This window comes from Lathamus discolor, chromosome 3 (genome assembly GCF_037157495.1).
Source record: "Lathamus discolor isolate bLatDis1 chromosome 3, bLatDis1.hap1, whole genome shotgun sequence".
NCBI lineage: Eukaryota > Metazoa > Chordata > Aves > Psittaciformes > Psittacidae > Lathamus > Lathamus discolor.
Genome location: NC_088886.1, coordinates 96934754 through 96949278, shown reverse-complemented (window position 1 = coordinate 96949278; position 14525 = coordinate 96934754). Strand labels below are relative to the sequence as shown.

At 40.3% G+C, this 14525-nt stretch overlaps 1 protein-coding gene across 11 annotated transcripts in view; it reads right to left on the bottom strand.

Annotated features, from left to right (window-relative positions):
* Positions 1-14525, bottom strand: part of ZMIZ1 (zinc finger MIZ-type containing 1) — a 346192-nt gene that overhangs the window by 18622 nt on the left and 313045 nt on the right. For 8 of the 11 annotated variants that reach the window (XM_065670720.1, XM_065670724.1, XM_065670721.1 and 5 more), the window contains 9 exons: positions 13710-13908; positions 12368-12658; positions 10111-10293; positions 7629-7803; positions 6165-6351; positions 2668-2878; positions 1371-1476; positions 653-813; positions 284-351 (listed from right to left, as the gene is read on the bottom strand). In XM_065670720.1, the coding sequence (XP_065526792.1) occupies positions 284-351; positions 653-813; positions 1371-1476; positions 2668-2878; positions 6165-6351; positions 7629-7803; positions 10111-10293; positions 12368-12658; positions 13710-13908 (1581 nt within the window). The remainder of the gene's footprint in view (positions 1-283; positions 352-652; positions 814-1370; positions 1477-2667; positions 2879-6164; positions 6352-7628; positions 7804-10110; positions 10294-12367; positions 12659-13709; positions 13909-14525) is intronic. The other 3 variants (XM_065670723.1, XM_065670722.1, XM_065670730.1) reach the window with 3 other exon arrangements.

Sequence of the window (14525 nt, the reverse complement as noted above, 5' to 3'; positions counted from 1 at the left end):
AACAAGCTTGTCTTCAGCCTGCAATGCCCACCTAATATCAGCTGGCACAGATGGGACTGAACTAGAGACTTGCAGAGACGGCTTTAAGTTTCTAATAATCCAGAGTGTTCCCAAAATTTATGAAGCATTGCAAGAATTCTCCCTGAACTTTATACTATTAGATGAATGTACTGTATCTACCTTACTTCTAGCACTTCCTTTTTCTCCCGCCTTGACCTAAAGTATGATCTGAATTTGGTCAAATGGTCTACAACTGCATTTCATGTAGTATGGTTGCACTTACTTGCATACTGGACACCTCCAAGTTCCTCTTTCACAGTTCAGTTGCAAGTAGGATTCCAGATCAAAGCACTAGGTATCAGAAAGAAAGAAGAAAAAAAGAAAAAAAGAGAAATCAAAGGAAAATACTGTATTAACTGAAACAGTTGGGTCAAAAGTAAAACTGTCATGAAAAAAAGCCTACAAGGACTGAAAACTAAACGAAAAAGCTTCCTTTCTCCTTCTACATTAAATATATGCACAGTTAATTATTTAGCTTGATAAACATAAAGAAATCACATTTCATTAGGTGCTCTCTTACGATAACTAAGCTAAAGGTACTGTAACAACATATGGCTGAGGGAATACTGACAGGCCACTGGCATCTACTCACTTGTACATGCTTGCAATCGTGACCCCTTGCTGGGAGCTGAATCCGCCGGAATGTGATCGGACACTTCAGAGACACTTTAATAGCAGTTTGCTCTACTCCATCTTCCCCATTTAGTGTCGCGTTGCCTGAGGAAGCTGCTACACTACTGAAGTTCCTCTTTACTGTTTAGGAAGAAAGTATGCGTATGTGTAAAACACAAGTGTACTGTAAATTCTAACACAGAAATCTGAAAGACCAACACTTCAACTGTTAAGGGCCAATGTAGTGGACAATTTATCCACACGAGTGTATTCTGTGTAATTTAGGATATTCTCCTGAAGAGACAAACCATCACACACATGCAAATCAGCTATGCCCCCAACCAAATTATGTGCCGTACAAGCACTCAAAGCAGCCTTAAAGAAAGAATAATCTTTCTACCTGGGCCTTTTAGGTAAATCAAAAACAAATATGAGGGAAAGCCAGAGAGATTTTCCTGGAATGGGAAAGTCCTCATTAGGAACTAAGCTTGTGTCCTTGGTACTTTGTTATGCACCCTCAAATAGTCCTCAACATCTGAGGATACTGAGGATTTAATCTATTCATGATGTTCTGGAAATTCCTGACAAATACATCTTAAGGTTTTCAATAAGCAAGTATATCTTGCGCAGAAATAGCTTATCACAACTGAACACAGGCATCCTGGAAAGTCATCATGCACACAAAATGGAAAACTCACTCTTAGTGATACAATGTTCTGCTGGGAGGAGGCGTTTCTTTAGTAGACCTTGAAGTACAGAGCGAACTGATGGCCGGTGTACTAACTGCAACACGAACAAGTGTGACTGAAAGAAAATGCATTTAGTTACCAAGAGAACCAAACACACAGAGTAAATACACTACTGAACAGAGCTGTACTCTTCTCCTGAACACGTGGCTTCTGTAAGAGCCTGGTGCTTAAATATGAAAGCTGGTTCTGCTCTGTGCATATGGGCTCCCTTAGGGATATTCTGCACACTGCATAGTATGTTGTTCTATGCTTCAGGAGTATAGCATATACAAGCACTCTAAAAAAGCAAAGAATTCCTGCATTTTCTCCCTCCTTAATATTAAGAATACATAGTGCTGACACATTCATCTCTGACATCAGGGGTTATTTTTAAAAACCCAAATTCTTTGAGACTGTCTAACCTCCCTGCCTGCCCTCAGACTATGTTTGAAGTTGCAAAAAATGACTTGCTACTGATATTTCTGGAACCAGCTGAATCTTCGTCCCAAACACAGATCACATTGGTGATTCACAGGATTCTGCCTCTGCTCTTAGCCATCAATTAAATGACATTAGGCAGAGAAACATCAATATGAAGTAAAGCAAAATAGGTGAATGGCTTCTTATCAAAGTGCCTCACACCACAATCTTGGGAGAGGTAGCAGCTTGCTTTATTGTCAGTGGCAACACAATCAAAAGCTCAGACTGTATGGGTGCATTGAAAACACAGTTCTCATCCTCAAGAGCAGAACCATGGGAAAGAACAAAAGGGAAAGTTGCATGGTCTAGACTGCATCATAGAATGTATTTTTCATCTGAAAAGCTATTCGAAAAAATCATTACCATCACCAATGATTATGCTGTTGATATTCTCATGTCAAACCACACTCAGTTTAACACTCTAAGTAAACGAAATTACTACCAGACAACAGTCTGCATCACAATCATCTACTTGTACATTAGTACACTTTAGCTGCCTTGTTACACAGGCACACACTAAATAGGTAGGAGATCTAACTCCCTTCCTCCCCTAGACCACAAGCCTTTTCAGAGACACAAGGACTCCATTACATTCTGCAATAATTCAGTGGCAAAAATTTCCACATTAGCACTCCGACTGTGTCAATATCATCAAACAAGCACCTTACCAGAAAAATGCATGGACAAAAAAGAGAGTAAGGCTCTTTCAGCTAAGGCAACATTTGCAAACCGTACTAAATAGCAAACTCAGCGTCAGCAGCTGCAGCCATGAGCTCAGTGTACTTACACAACAACATGCTGTGACTGTAATTTGAATCGTGTTTCTTCCTGGCTGGCAGACGTGCTTTAGGTGCAGAGGTTTATGAGATGTCTTGTTGTCACCACGTTCAATGGTAAGTGGGGTTGCATTAACGCTGACCTGGACTGAAGCTGGCCAGTTTGTGTTCATTTGTCTGTCTTCATGGTGATAGCACTTGAACTGTAATTCCAAGTCAGACCTGTATAACAACCAATAAATCTTCCTTAATTTTGTGTTCACATTGCAGAGGAAGGTCATTTTGATGCTAGGAAAGCTTTTTCTTCATCAATCAGATTATTTTTCTAGACTTATTGCCAGTAAAGGATATAACATACTTCATAAAAGCCCTTAACAGAAGCAAGTCATGATGAATTACTGATGCAAGCATACCACAAACTTGCTATTAATATTTTACACTTATAAAGAACTTTCCAAGGGAACATCTCAAACCACTTTGCAAAACTAGACCATGGAGTCATCCTGCAGAAAGAAAAATGACAACATTCAGTAGGTCCTTCCTGTGTGTTAAAATCTAAGAACAACCGAGTGACATGCTGCAGCACTTTCTGCTGGAAGACTGTGGATTCTTCACTACTTCAGAGCATTTAAAAGAGCACTGGAATGAACACTTGTCAGACAAAACACAAGTACAGCTAATCCTGCTTTGGAACAGGTAAATGAGCTCAGATAAAATGACCCCTGTATCTCACCACCTGCATTTCTGTTATTCCAAATTAACACAGCTGTGGATTAAATCTACCCAATTTAGACCTTCTTTCAGAGCACAAATTCCTCCCACCTCTCCAATAATAACTTCTGCACACTGTTTAGCTCCTCAAAAATGAGTTTTATAACACCTCCAAAAATGGAAGAGGCTGAGATTAAGTTAATCACAAATTCAGTGGGTAAAACTATGACTTCAGTTTCATACGTGGATGTTAACCTTGTGTTAGGAATGAGTAATTTTAAGAAGAAATTTAAAAGAACACGAAAAACTGAACTGAAATGTCAGGATTCTGCTGTTTATGACAGCAAAAGACAGCTGAATGTTTATCTTTTAGATTAGAAAATCTAGGTGCTCGTTTCTTCACCTTGCCTGAAGGAAAGTACCTTTGTAAGATCTGTGAACAGCTTATTCAGGAGATCATCACTTTAACTGCCATTTTCCAAAACCAGAGATTCAATTCTGAGTTAACATCACCTTTTCTGGATGTCAAAACATCAAGATCTAGCACTGGATAAAAACAGGGTTTTTTAACAGAAAAGTACAGAACAGAAATCACTGACCTTTCAACATAACCCATATCAATCTATATGAAGTCTTTGCAGCTTTTTCTAATATTTTATTACCAATTTTTTTAAGCTCTTTCTGCAAGATCCACTGAAGAGTCTCACCTTTCGAGAACACACTGCAGTCACCCAAACCTGGAGGGAAGCAAGGCTTGGTACCTCTGAGATAAAAACCAAGCAGACTAAGCATGCTCCAGAGGACTCTGAGCAGGCCTGCTGAATGTCACAAAGTGGTGACAGAGTGCAGGAGACCCTCATGTTCTCAGCACACAGTGTCTCCACTGTGGGATGCTATTAATTACCGAGTAGTGCTAAGACTGAACCAGCTTCAAGAATACATTTTCTCTGCCTTCAGCCTTTCTGTTTCTAGTAACTTTTCAGTTTCAGTGGGGAGAAAAACAGCTGTATTGTTATTCATTATGTGTGTACATGTGAGAGGTTTTGCTGAATATTTTAACTGGCAGACAAATATTCAAAATTGGCTCAATTCCACCATTCTCTATAAAACTGAAATCCATTCACACATGTGACTAATTCATTTTTCTGGAGTCCATCCAGCCCTGAATTAAATGTGAAATGACTTCATTACAAGACCGTCCGTTCTCCCCTCTATTAACAAGCTCTTCAAAACAGCAGACCTGAGCACAGTTTACCTATGAGTCTTCATTAAAATAAGTTTAAATAAAGGCTATGTGCTTGGTGAGCTAAGGAAGAACAGATATTAAGAAACAGCCTCATGCCTCAGTGCAGCACTATAAATCTACTGAATGAGCCAACACAATCCCCAGTAGTGATTACTTATTAATAAGAACTAGCAAGTAACTGCCAAAACTCCCTCTGCTACGAGTACTACATGATAATGAAATGCAAGTAAGCAATAACTGACCTCAAAGTTAGGTGTTAATTATTGGATGTGGTCTGCCTGCAATCTCCCTCCCTCCCAACACCCAAGGCTACCTCAGAGTAGGGGGGCAACATGGCAGCAAGGACTCCTGTATCCCGCATCAAGCCTCAGTTTTAGAGGCAGAGTCCTTCCCTGGAGCAGAGAACTGAATGCACCTCTCTGCCCAACTCATACCCTCCATAACATGAAAACAGAAGTCTCAAGTAGATTCCAGTGAATGGGAAGAAGATCCTCACAGGGAAAAAAGCTGAAGCTACAAGTTATCATTCCCATTAAGGTCAGGGGGTATGTGGTCCAGGCATGGGAAGAAACTGAAAGCAAGACAGGCATAATGGAAAATGTGCTGACAGAAGGATGCTACATTTTATGCTCTCAGCTGCTACACCTGAGAAACAACCCCCACAAAGATCCTGAGCAACTAACCAGCCTTCACAGTGCACAGAGACAGGTTCAAACAATGTTATCAGCAGCCTTTTATTAAACTTTTTATTAAACATTTAAAGTAATGTTTATCAGCAGCCTCAGGATACACTGAGATACTTTCTGAGAAAAACAGAACAACAAGACAAAATTATTCTGTGGTATTTGAAAGTAGATAAAAAAGATCTAGGCTTTGACAGTCATTTGATCTAAAGCCCTTCCATGAAAATGGTGAAATCAGGACATAACCTGGAATCACTTACGCAGATCTACATTAAATGCAGGAATGTACCACCTAGGAAAACTATTCCTCTGTGCTGGAAGGAAGTATTTGTTGTAAGTGAAATCCAGAAGCTTTTATATGTGGAAAGCCATGTTCCAGTATCTCTGACCTGTCCTTAGTGGAATCACAGGAGAGAGCAGAATTTCTGAAGTTAGTTTCTAAAGTTTGGCAGAGATAAGCACTTGTATTTCCAAATGACTTTACCAAGTCTCTAAATCAGGCCCTTGATTTAGAGTGCCTGATTTTCATTATCAGATACTCTGCACCATTTATGTATCAGTCCCGTGCAGTTACTCCTGCAACTAGCATTTCACAAAGCACCTAGAACTTTAGAGTCTCCCAAATGGAAGTTTGTAATGGTGTTGGTCATCCCTGTCCAACACCTGTTCTAGCAGAAAGGATGGAAGAGTTGCAGTGATTTTTCAGACACTGTGTGCCATGTGCTATCAGCAAGGAGATGCCACACAGATCAGGAAGCATTTTAGAACATGTCTCTGAAAAGTGAGAGGCAAGAGTTATCTGTAAGTGGCAAACCTAAGTGGAGTTTATGTGATCTCCTTGCATCAGCGGTTGCAAGACTGAGCTTACCTCCACATCAGCGTCTGATGAACAGTTGGCCGTAGGTGAAAGACATGGTTACTGACTGCCAGGTTGTGTTCCAGCCGGAAGGGCTCCAGTACAACACCATCTCTCACAGGAAACGTCAGACGCAGCTCATCATTGTGGTTGGCTGGGATCGAAGAGGGAGAGAAAGCGTGAACTTTCCCTTTAGCATCTGCAGTGCAATAATAATGTGTATATTTATACAGAATAGTAACAAATGGCACAGTGATCTGCTACTGGGTCTAACTTAGCAGGTTCATACACACTTAAAAGAAAATCACAAGGAACAAACTGAAACGAGTGACATAGCTCAAACTGATCGTGATAGCAAAACAAAGTCTTTTATTCTCCCACACTTAACATTAGGACTTTAGCATCCTCACCATAAACAGAAACCAAGCCTGGCAAGAATTCCTATCTTTTTGTTACTGGATAGGTTCTATGTCCAGGCTGACTGTTGGCAGAAGACTTGACAACAAATCTCTTAATTATGGCAAACAGTGATAATGCTTATTTTCTCTGGTTTGAACAGCAATCAACATTACCCAATTAGTTCCAACAGTTTCATCAGCTGAAACTATCCAATGACCAAAGACACTTGTTTTTAATTACAACCTGATCTCACAACATGATGGTTTGTGGTAAACTTACAGCTGGTCTATGAAGTATGTCTTTAAATGCTGTGCTCTTGCTCAAATAATATTGCAGACCACCTTCTACTTAATTTCTCACCTATCCTGAACTCAAAGATGGGTTGCAAAGTGCTAATGCAGCAGCAGTTATTTTACAGAAAACATAAAGGTTCTCCTGACTTCCTAGTAAATGGTATTTCCTATTGTCTATCACTCACTTCAAAACCTCAGACATCTTGTGATAGTACACGGTCAGAGAGATCTTGTTATTCCTGCCCTGTACCCAGCCAAATGCAGCTGTGATGTTGAGTGGCTTTGAAAGGAACATATGTCAATTTTTGGCATATTACTGACTATTCTTAAGAAGCCTATATGGATCACAATAGAGACACCACTATAAATATTCACACTTCATGCTATTCCGCAGAGATATTCAATGAATGGCTTTGCCCGTGAACAAAACAGACCACAGTAAAAGTTCATACAATAAACAAGCCTACCAAGCACACATAGCGCAACACAAAATCAAGTAGTTTATCCTCAGGAAGTGTACCAAAGGAATACTTCAGAAGTAAAATCTTTACAAGTTTAACCTGGAAGAACACTTCTGATATTCTACTTCAGGAGGGTATAGCAATCTTTCTCTTTCCTGTCCACTGTCTCTAGTGACCCTGCACTGTGCAGGTCACCTATCACAACTTCAACAACCAAAGCCTCTCCCAGAGCAGCAATGAGAGCTAGTTTCCAGACTCTGAAATGTACGTGGCAGAGGACAGAGACAATAGATGACTGTGGCGGCATTCTGTCTGCTACTCACTTGGGGGTGGTGGTAAAGCATTGATATTTGGTTTAATGTCAGGTGGGAATGGTGGTTTGACATCCTGGTTAGGTGACAGGTATGGAGGAATATTGCTCCCTGGAGTCATAGGTGGTGTGGGATTTCCTGGAACAGGTGAATGAGGGTAATTTGCCACAGGTACAGGCCTTGATGGCTAGAAAATAAATAACATCACATTGTTATTGCAGCCTGAAAATAAAAATAATAAGCCTTGTGAACTGCACTGCTATCAAACACCAAATACTACAAACAAGGTAGGGAGGCCCCTCTGTCACCGGAAGGGGAAGAAACCACAGGAGGTCCCATGAGGCCTCCAGGGAAGAGGCAGACTAGTAGAGCAAAGCAGGAACTGAAACCAGACCAACCAGCTTAACTCAGACAATGACCAGACACAAGCATGGCTGCCAAAAGGCTTGTCACATTCCTCTGAAGGCTCTCTTTCCAAAAACCACTGGCAATTCACTTTATTTTTTCCACACCACCCCAACCCACCCAGCCCTTTGTATCTCTTTGGCTTCCTCCCAAAATAGCCCCACTGCACAAAAGCCTACATGAAAAACAAATTCCAAAGGCATGCAATTGGCATGTTTCTGTCCCTTTTACTGTCATCTATCCTTTCTTCCATACCAGTCCAACTCATCTACTCAGAATGAAAGCTCAGGGTCAGGGGATGTGTTTTATTCTGTGTACCTACAATTAGATTTTGTTCTTAGTTTGATGCTGAATAAGACAAATTCAAAGAAAAAGGAAGGTTAGGTATAAATAGCAGCTATAGTATTAAAACATCATTGGTTTTGTTTCTTATAAGTAAGGGGATGGCTGTAGTTAACAGAATAAACCAGTAATGAAGGAAGCTGACATTAACCAAAACTGCTATTTCAAGTCACTCTCTTGTAATATGTACCATATTTTGTATTGCTCATATGTATTGCTCATGTACCATAAGCAAGTATTCACGGGAGTGTCAGAAGATGAAAATCTTTACAGACAGCCAAAGTATCAACACTTCAGATCTTCAGTATCTAAATGCTGCACTGCATTTCTTAGTATCTAAGAAATCTTAAGCATTTACATTTCCAACCATTTTTGCTTTTTTAACACACAGTTACTATCTTCACAATCACTATAATCTGAAGGTTCAGGTCCTGTCTGTGGCAAGCTGGAATTTTTCCACTAGCCAGGATGAACGCCATTGTTAACGGGGTCTCTTTATTTTCTGTTTCCAGAACAGTCGTTATTTGATACAAAATAAAGGATGCAACAGAAAGACCACAGACTTCCTGTTAGAGTTATACTGTAAGCAAAAAACTCAAAACTCCATCTCAAATACACACATCCAAAGTGTATTAAAAAATCTGTCACTCAAAAACTTGACAGAGATCATCTGCTGTTATTTTAGCATAAGTGACTGCACTGGAATTAGAGCAGTTGAGGATATGTCTCCTCCTCATGTTCTTCCTGGCATTGTAGTGCAAAAGCTGCTATGATGCAACAGGCACTCCTTTGGGTACCACAGTGGACAGCCTGGTAGAACAGATACTCTATAGTAAAGCGTGTTGTTTCCTCTTTTGTTTTTTCAATGGTTTTGGGGGGGGGGGGGTGTGTGTGTGTGAATGACACTGGAACAATTTCAGTTCAACACCAATGCACAACCTTGATTCTTTAGCCCACATGAGAGATCAGTAAGTAGTTAAGAGACTTCAACAGCTAATGCTTTAAGAGCAGGTTAGACCATTGATGGTCCTCCCCATTTTTATGCTCACTGGAGTACCCTGTATGCAAAAGATCACTTTTGTGTGCACTTCAGAGACATCAAACCTCAGCAGGCCCTCAGTACAAACTCAGTTTGGAGAATATGAAGTGCTCAAAATATATCCATAAAGCAGGCTTTAGGCAAAATTTTAACAGTATTAATTCCTGCCGAAAACAAGCAGCACAGAGGGAAAAGAAGGAGAAAAGGTGGGGGGAGAGATCAGAGAAAGTCACGCAAACTTCAGTTGAAAGATTAATTCTACAGATGGAAGAGCTTTTAAGTTTGAACTAGCTTAATCCAACAGTGACAACTGTAGGTCTGAAAATGGGATGCTGCAACACTGAACCTATTTATTATAAATTTCCAAAGTTGTATTTTTGCAGGGTGCCATGAATAAGTGAAAATATTACACCTGAATCCCATTAGGTACCTTTTTTTTTACATGCTATTTTTTAAGCAAAACCAACATTTTCTTGTAAAAGCCTCTAATGAGCTCCAGTACCATTTAATTTTCTTTATGAACTGCTCTGAAGTTACAACGCAGCTTGGCTGATTGACTTGATCCTGTGATAGCCAAACATTGGTAAAAACACTGCTTTTTTCCCCCCTTTCCTTTAATGACATAAAAGTAACAGCTATGAAATAATTCACGTGGCTTCATTCATAAACATCTAGTGGAATGCAACACGATAATCTGAAAATTCTTACCTTGTAATACTGTCCCATGTTGACTGTTGGAGGAGGGTACTGCCCTGCGTTTTGCTGGCTTGGCATCCTCTGTCCGGGATAGTTGGGAGATGTAAGGGGTCTTGGAGGGTTGGGAGTGGGGTACTGACCAGGCTGGTTTGGAAACTGGCTATTTGGTCCATACTGCTGGTTTCCATAATTCGGCTATTTCATGACAGAGATTAAAGAAGACAAAGATGCTTCATGCAAGCAGCTGTCTTAAATTGATTATTAGCACACATTTGACAGCAGAATCAAAACAAAAAAATCAAAAAACCCTTTAGGTGCATACTTCTCAACCTAGTGCCACTCATGCCTAAACCAGGTCCTTGATGGCTGGAAGGGAATACTCACTCTAAAGCATAAAAATCCCACACACCAAAGTGGGATAAGAATAACTGTGTATCTTAACACACGCATACACTTAGCCTTGCAGCGCTGTTCAAAGGGCACTGCGTTTGAAGAAACCAGAATTACAACCAGATGCAGTGTTCACAAAATCTCTGTTGTTGCAAGTGTTACCAGCCCCAACCCTGGGGATCTGCTTCCAGATGGAGAATGGAAGCACAAAAAGTACCATAAAAAATAAATAAATACCCTGAAATGGGCAGAAACCTGTGTTGTACACGTCTCTCTGCTCAATACAGCTGCTATGCTGGCCTTGTGCTAGAGCATATAGCAAGACCTTAACAACTAAAGAGATGCCACCACTAGTCATAAACACCCTGCTAATGCTAACTAATACTGTGCTGCAGTTGTGGAATTGAAGTTATGAAACCCGGAACTTTAGAGGTAATATAATATCAATTTGAAAAATTAACTGATTAACAGGCAGTTTCCATAAATGAAGCCTTCAAAAGCCAATAAGCAAATAGCACCTATAAGACCTGCAGAATTCCAGACCAGCAAGCATGTTAACATTAAGGTGTTGTTCAGCGTTGACTTTTTGGAAACATGACCATATTCACTTACAAGGAAATACCTGCTTCTGAAGCAGCAAAAGAAATCTGAAGGTAACAATTATCTGAACAAGACAAATTTTGTGTTTTCTTAATGTAAATAGCAGTATGAAAAGCCATCCTAGAGAAGCAACTCCTGCTAAAGCACATCACTTTTTCTTTTTTCTAATTTCTGAATACTTTTTAATTAATTAAAAAAAAAGTAGTTTTCAGATCAGGAAAGAAATGTAGCCCAATAATACATGTTTGCTATACTTTCTGCATGCCGTGGTACTCTTTGCTATATGTTTACTAGAAAATCTTACTACCATTATTCTAGTCAGGGCAATGTCATAATATTCAAAGCTCTACACCTGAAGTTACAGCTGTTGTTTTAGTCTCAGTTTAATACCGAATTTCACCAGCAAATTATCTCTGAAGCTACTAATGTGGTTAGATTTGTAAAGATAATTAGGTACATACAGAGCTGAGACAGTTGGTGGGGTTTTCGAAAGCACCTACTGTCTGATTCATACCAATTTCAATACTAAAATGCATCGGTACTTTTTAAAATCCAAAAGCTTTTCTGTCTACATCTTTGGTTGTCTACATTTCTCTAAAATTTTGACCTCAAGTGTTTTGCCTTAAGTCAATGGCAATGTAATTTTGTCTACAAAGCCACTCAGATCTCATATAACAGCATGGGAACTTAAGAGATACCACACTCCAAATAAACTTATATTAGATAAATGCTGACAGAGAGGGATTTGAGTTCAACATGATTTATATTCATCTTACTGCCTATGAAAAATAAGCCTCAAGAAGTTTGGAAAGCAATTGGTCTTTAAAATAAATGTTATTACTGTTGGTGTTCATACCATGTCCACCCTGTATCTCTTTAGAACAATAAAACCACCTAAGAAAATGCAGATCACATATGTACTGGGATCAAATGAAGTATTTCACCCTCAACATCTCTTTTAAGTCGTCACAATAAATCCACTCCTGTGAAAGAAGTCTGCTTACGGTCTATGAATTCACCATCTAGAATGAGACTCTTAGAGTAACATTTTAAGGGCTCAGGTGAATTTGGGCCTTTACTGGTTTTAATGACTGTCATCTTGACTAATATAGCAAGGGCCAACCCAAAAAAAGAAAAGAGCTGCTTCCACTTGTATTTTAATGGCAGCATTCCTATCAAGGCTGTAACAATGATGTATCTATCTTACAGGGATGTGTTACTACCCAGCGTGTTGCAACACAGGGAAACAGTGTATCCAAAACATAATTTATCTTATTACCTCTCCTGGGTAAGGTCTCTTTATGCCCTGTATAGGCAAAGACTGGGGGCGTGGGCCTGGGTAGGCTTGCTGAGGCATCCTCTGCCCATGGGTGCTGAAGGGACTCATCCCAGGAGGCCGAGGTTGGTTCATGCCCATGGGTGGCCCACTCATGCTGGAAGGTGTCATTCCTGCTCCCATGCTTGCTGGGTTCATGTTGCCTGGCATAGAAGCAGGGCCACGAGGACCAGGCTGGTTCATAAACTGGTTGTTGTAAGCCTGAGTTGGACCCATCTGGAAAGAGGAACAAACCTTCAACGGAAGAAGAAGAAGAAAAAAAAAAAAAGAATAAAATGCGACATGCATTTAAAATGGGAGGAGGGAGCTGAACATGCTTTTGGGGGAGGGAAGAAAGGGAGGATTTATGTCGCATTTTCCGTCAGTGTTCCCCAACATTTGATGAGCAGCGACGTTAATTATAACAACTCAATTGGAATTATAGAAGGCATAAGAGAGGAAAACAGACGTAAGTCTAAGGTGAGCAATTAACTTGTTTAAATTGACTAGTTACTACTGTACGGCAAGCAGGTTAGGAATTTGGCTGTGTAAATACAGCACAACGCTACAATTTCTAAAACATGTGCTTCTTTACATCCCCTGGCATATGAGGCCATATACATCAGAACTCAAGAGAGGTAAAAAAGCTAAAGAGGGAAAAACCTGAACTGATCAAACACTTGTTTATTTTAAGAAGAATATTACATGAAGTCATGACATGCTGCAGGCTATGGATCACCAGCAATGCATGTCTTACATACCTGTTCTCAAAGACAATGTTACTAAAAAGCAAATCCCTTTTCTACTGTTGTTTCCTTGTTTGAAGGGGAAATCAACCAACCAACCAACTGCAGCCGGCAAAATAAACAATTACTGAAGTGGTAAAAAACCTATTCCAAGATTCTGGAACACTTTACCAGGTACTCAAATTTAAAGGTTCAAAGGCTGGCAGAGGCAGCAATAATATATCATATCAGATGCAGCTATAACTTCTGGTAATCCCCAATTTTTTTTAAGGGACAATCTCCAAACTACAAAATACAGTTAGGCAGGATTTATTTCCAATCCTAACTATTCTATGATTCTATGATTTATTGGGAAAAACATGGGAGATCAACTAATATCTACATACACACATTCCAGCAGTTTCCCATAAGCATTTATAACCATGCTCATGCACAAAAAAAAAAGTGATAAAAAAAAATAGAGTAGGCATCCTAATAAACAGGGGAGTAAGAAGAACAGCCCAATTCCCTGTAACGGTCTAGATCAGGCAGGTAGGAAGATGTGAGGGTTACTCTCTTACCGGTCCATACTGGTTCATGTCCTTATTCTGCGTTTCCTGAAGGGCTGCCACAGTGGCTGTAGCTGTAGCTGTTGCTGTAGCAGCTGCAGCTGCAACTGCAGCAGCGGCGGCAGCAGCAGCTGGCTGGGTGAAATCAGCTGGCGGCCTTGTGTGGGGTGGGATCCCCATTCCTGCAGGGGTATTTGGGCCTCCTGGGTAACTGACAGGGAAGAAAGAAAGAAAGAGAATTAAGATGCACCTGGTGATTTTGTTTTGAACACTGGTGTGATCCTCATCTGGAACTGTTCCAAAACCATGTACAACACCTAATGAAAGCCAGCAGGACAAGGCATGAGGTGTGTATATGAGATGCAAGTGTTGCTCAGGTGTAGAAGTCATAGCCGCTGGGATTGCAAGGACACACCATCAGTAGTTTCAGCAGCAGTGTTCTGCTTCGAAGCTCTGTCGCTTACTGTAAAGCTGAACTGAAATCCTGGAAGTTAATGCATGCTTCATTTCCCAATAGTGTAGGGGTATATCACACAGTGGCATGGACAGCTTTCTCCCCTACAATGTGTTCATTTGCCTCAGTGGTGAACTACACCAAGTGTTCCCAGCATCGTAAGTATCTTCCCTGAGCCTTAGCAGAAAGGACAGGAGAGCCCCAATGCAATCAGCTCTACTGCATCCCATACAGTGTATTCTGCAGTTCCTACCAGGCTCTCTTATTGATCATAAGATAAATTGAGCTAAAACATGCCTTTCCCACTCCAAGACATCAACCATTTTTTTAAGTATGAGCCAGTATACTGTGCCCATTTTAGAGATGTTAATACA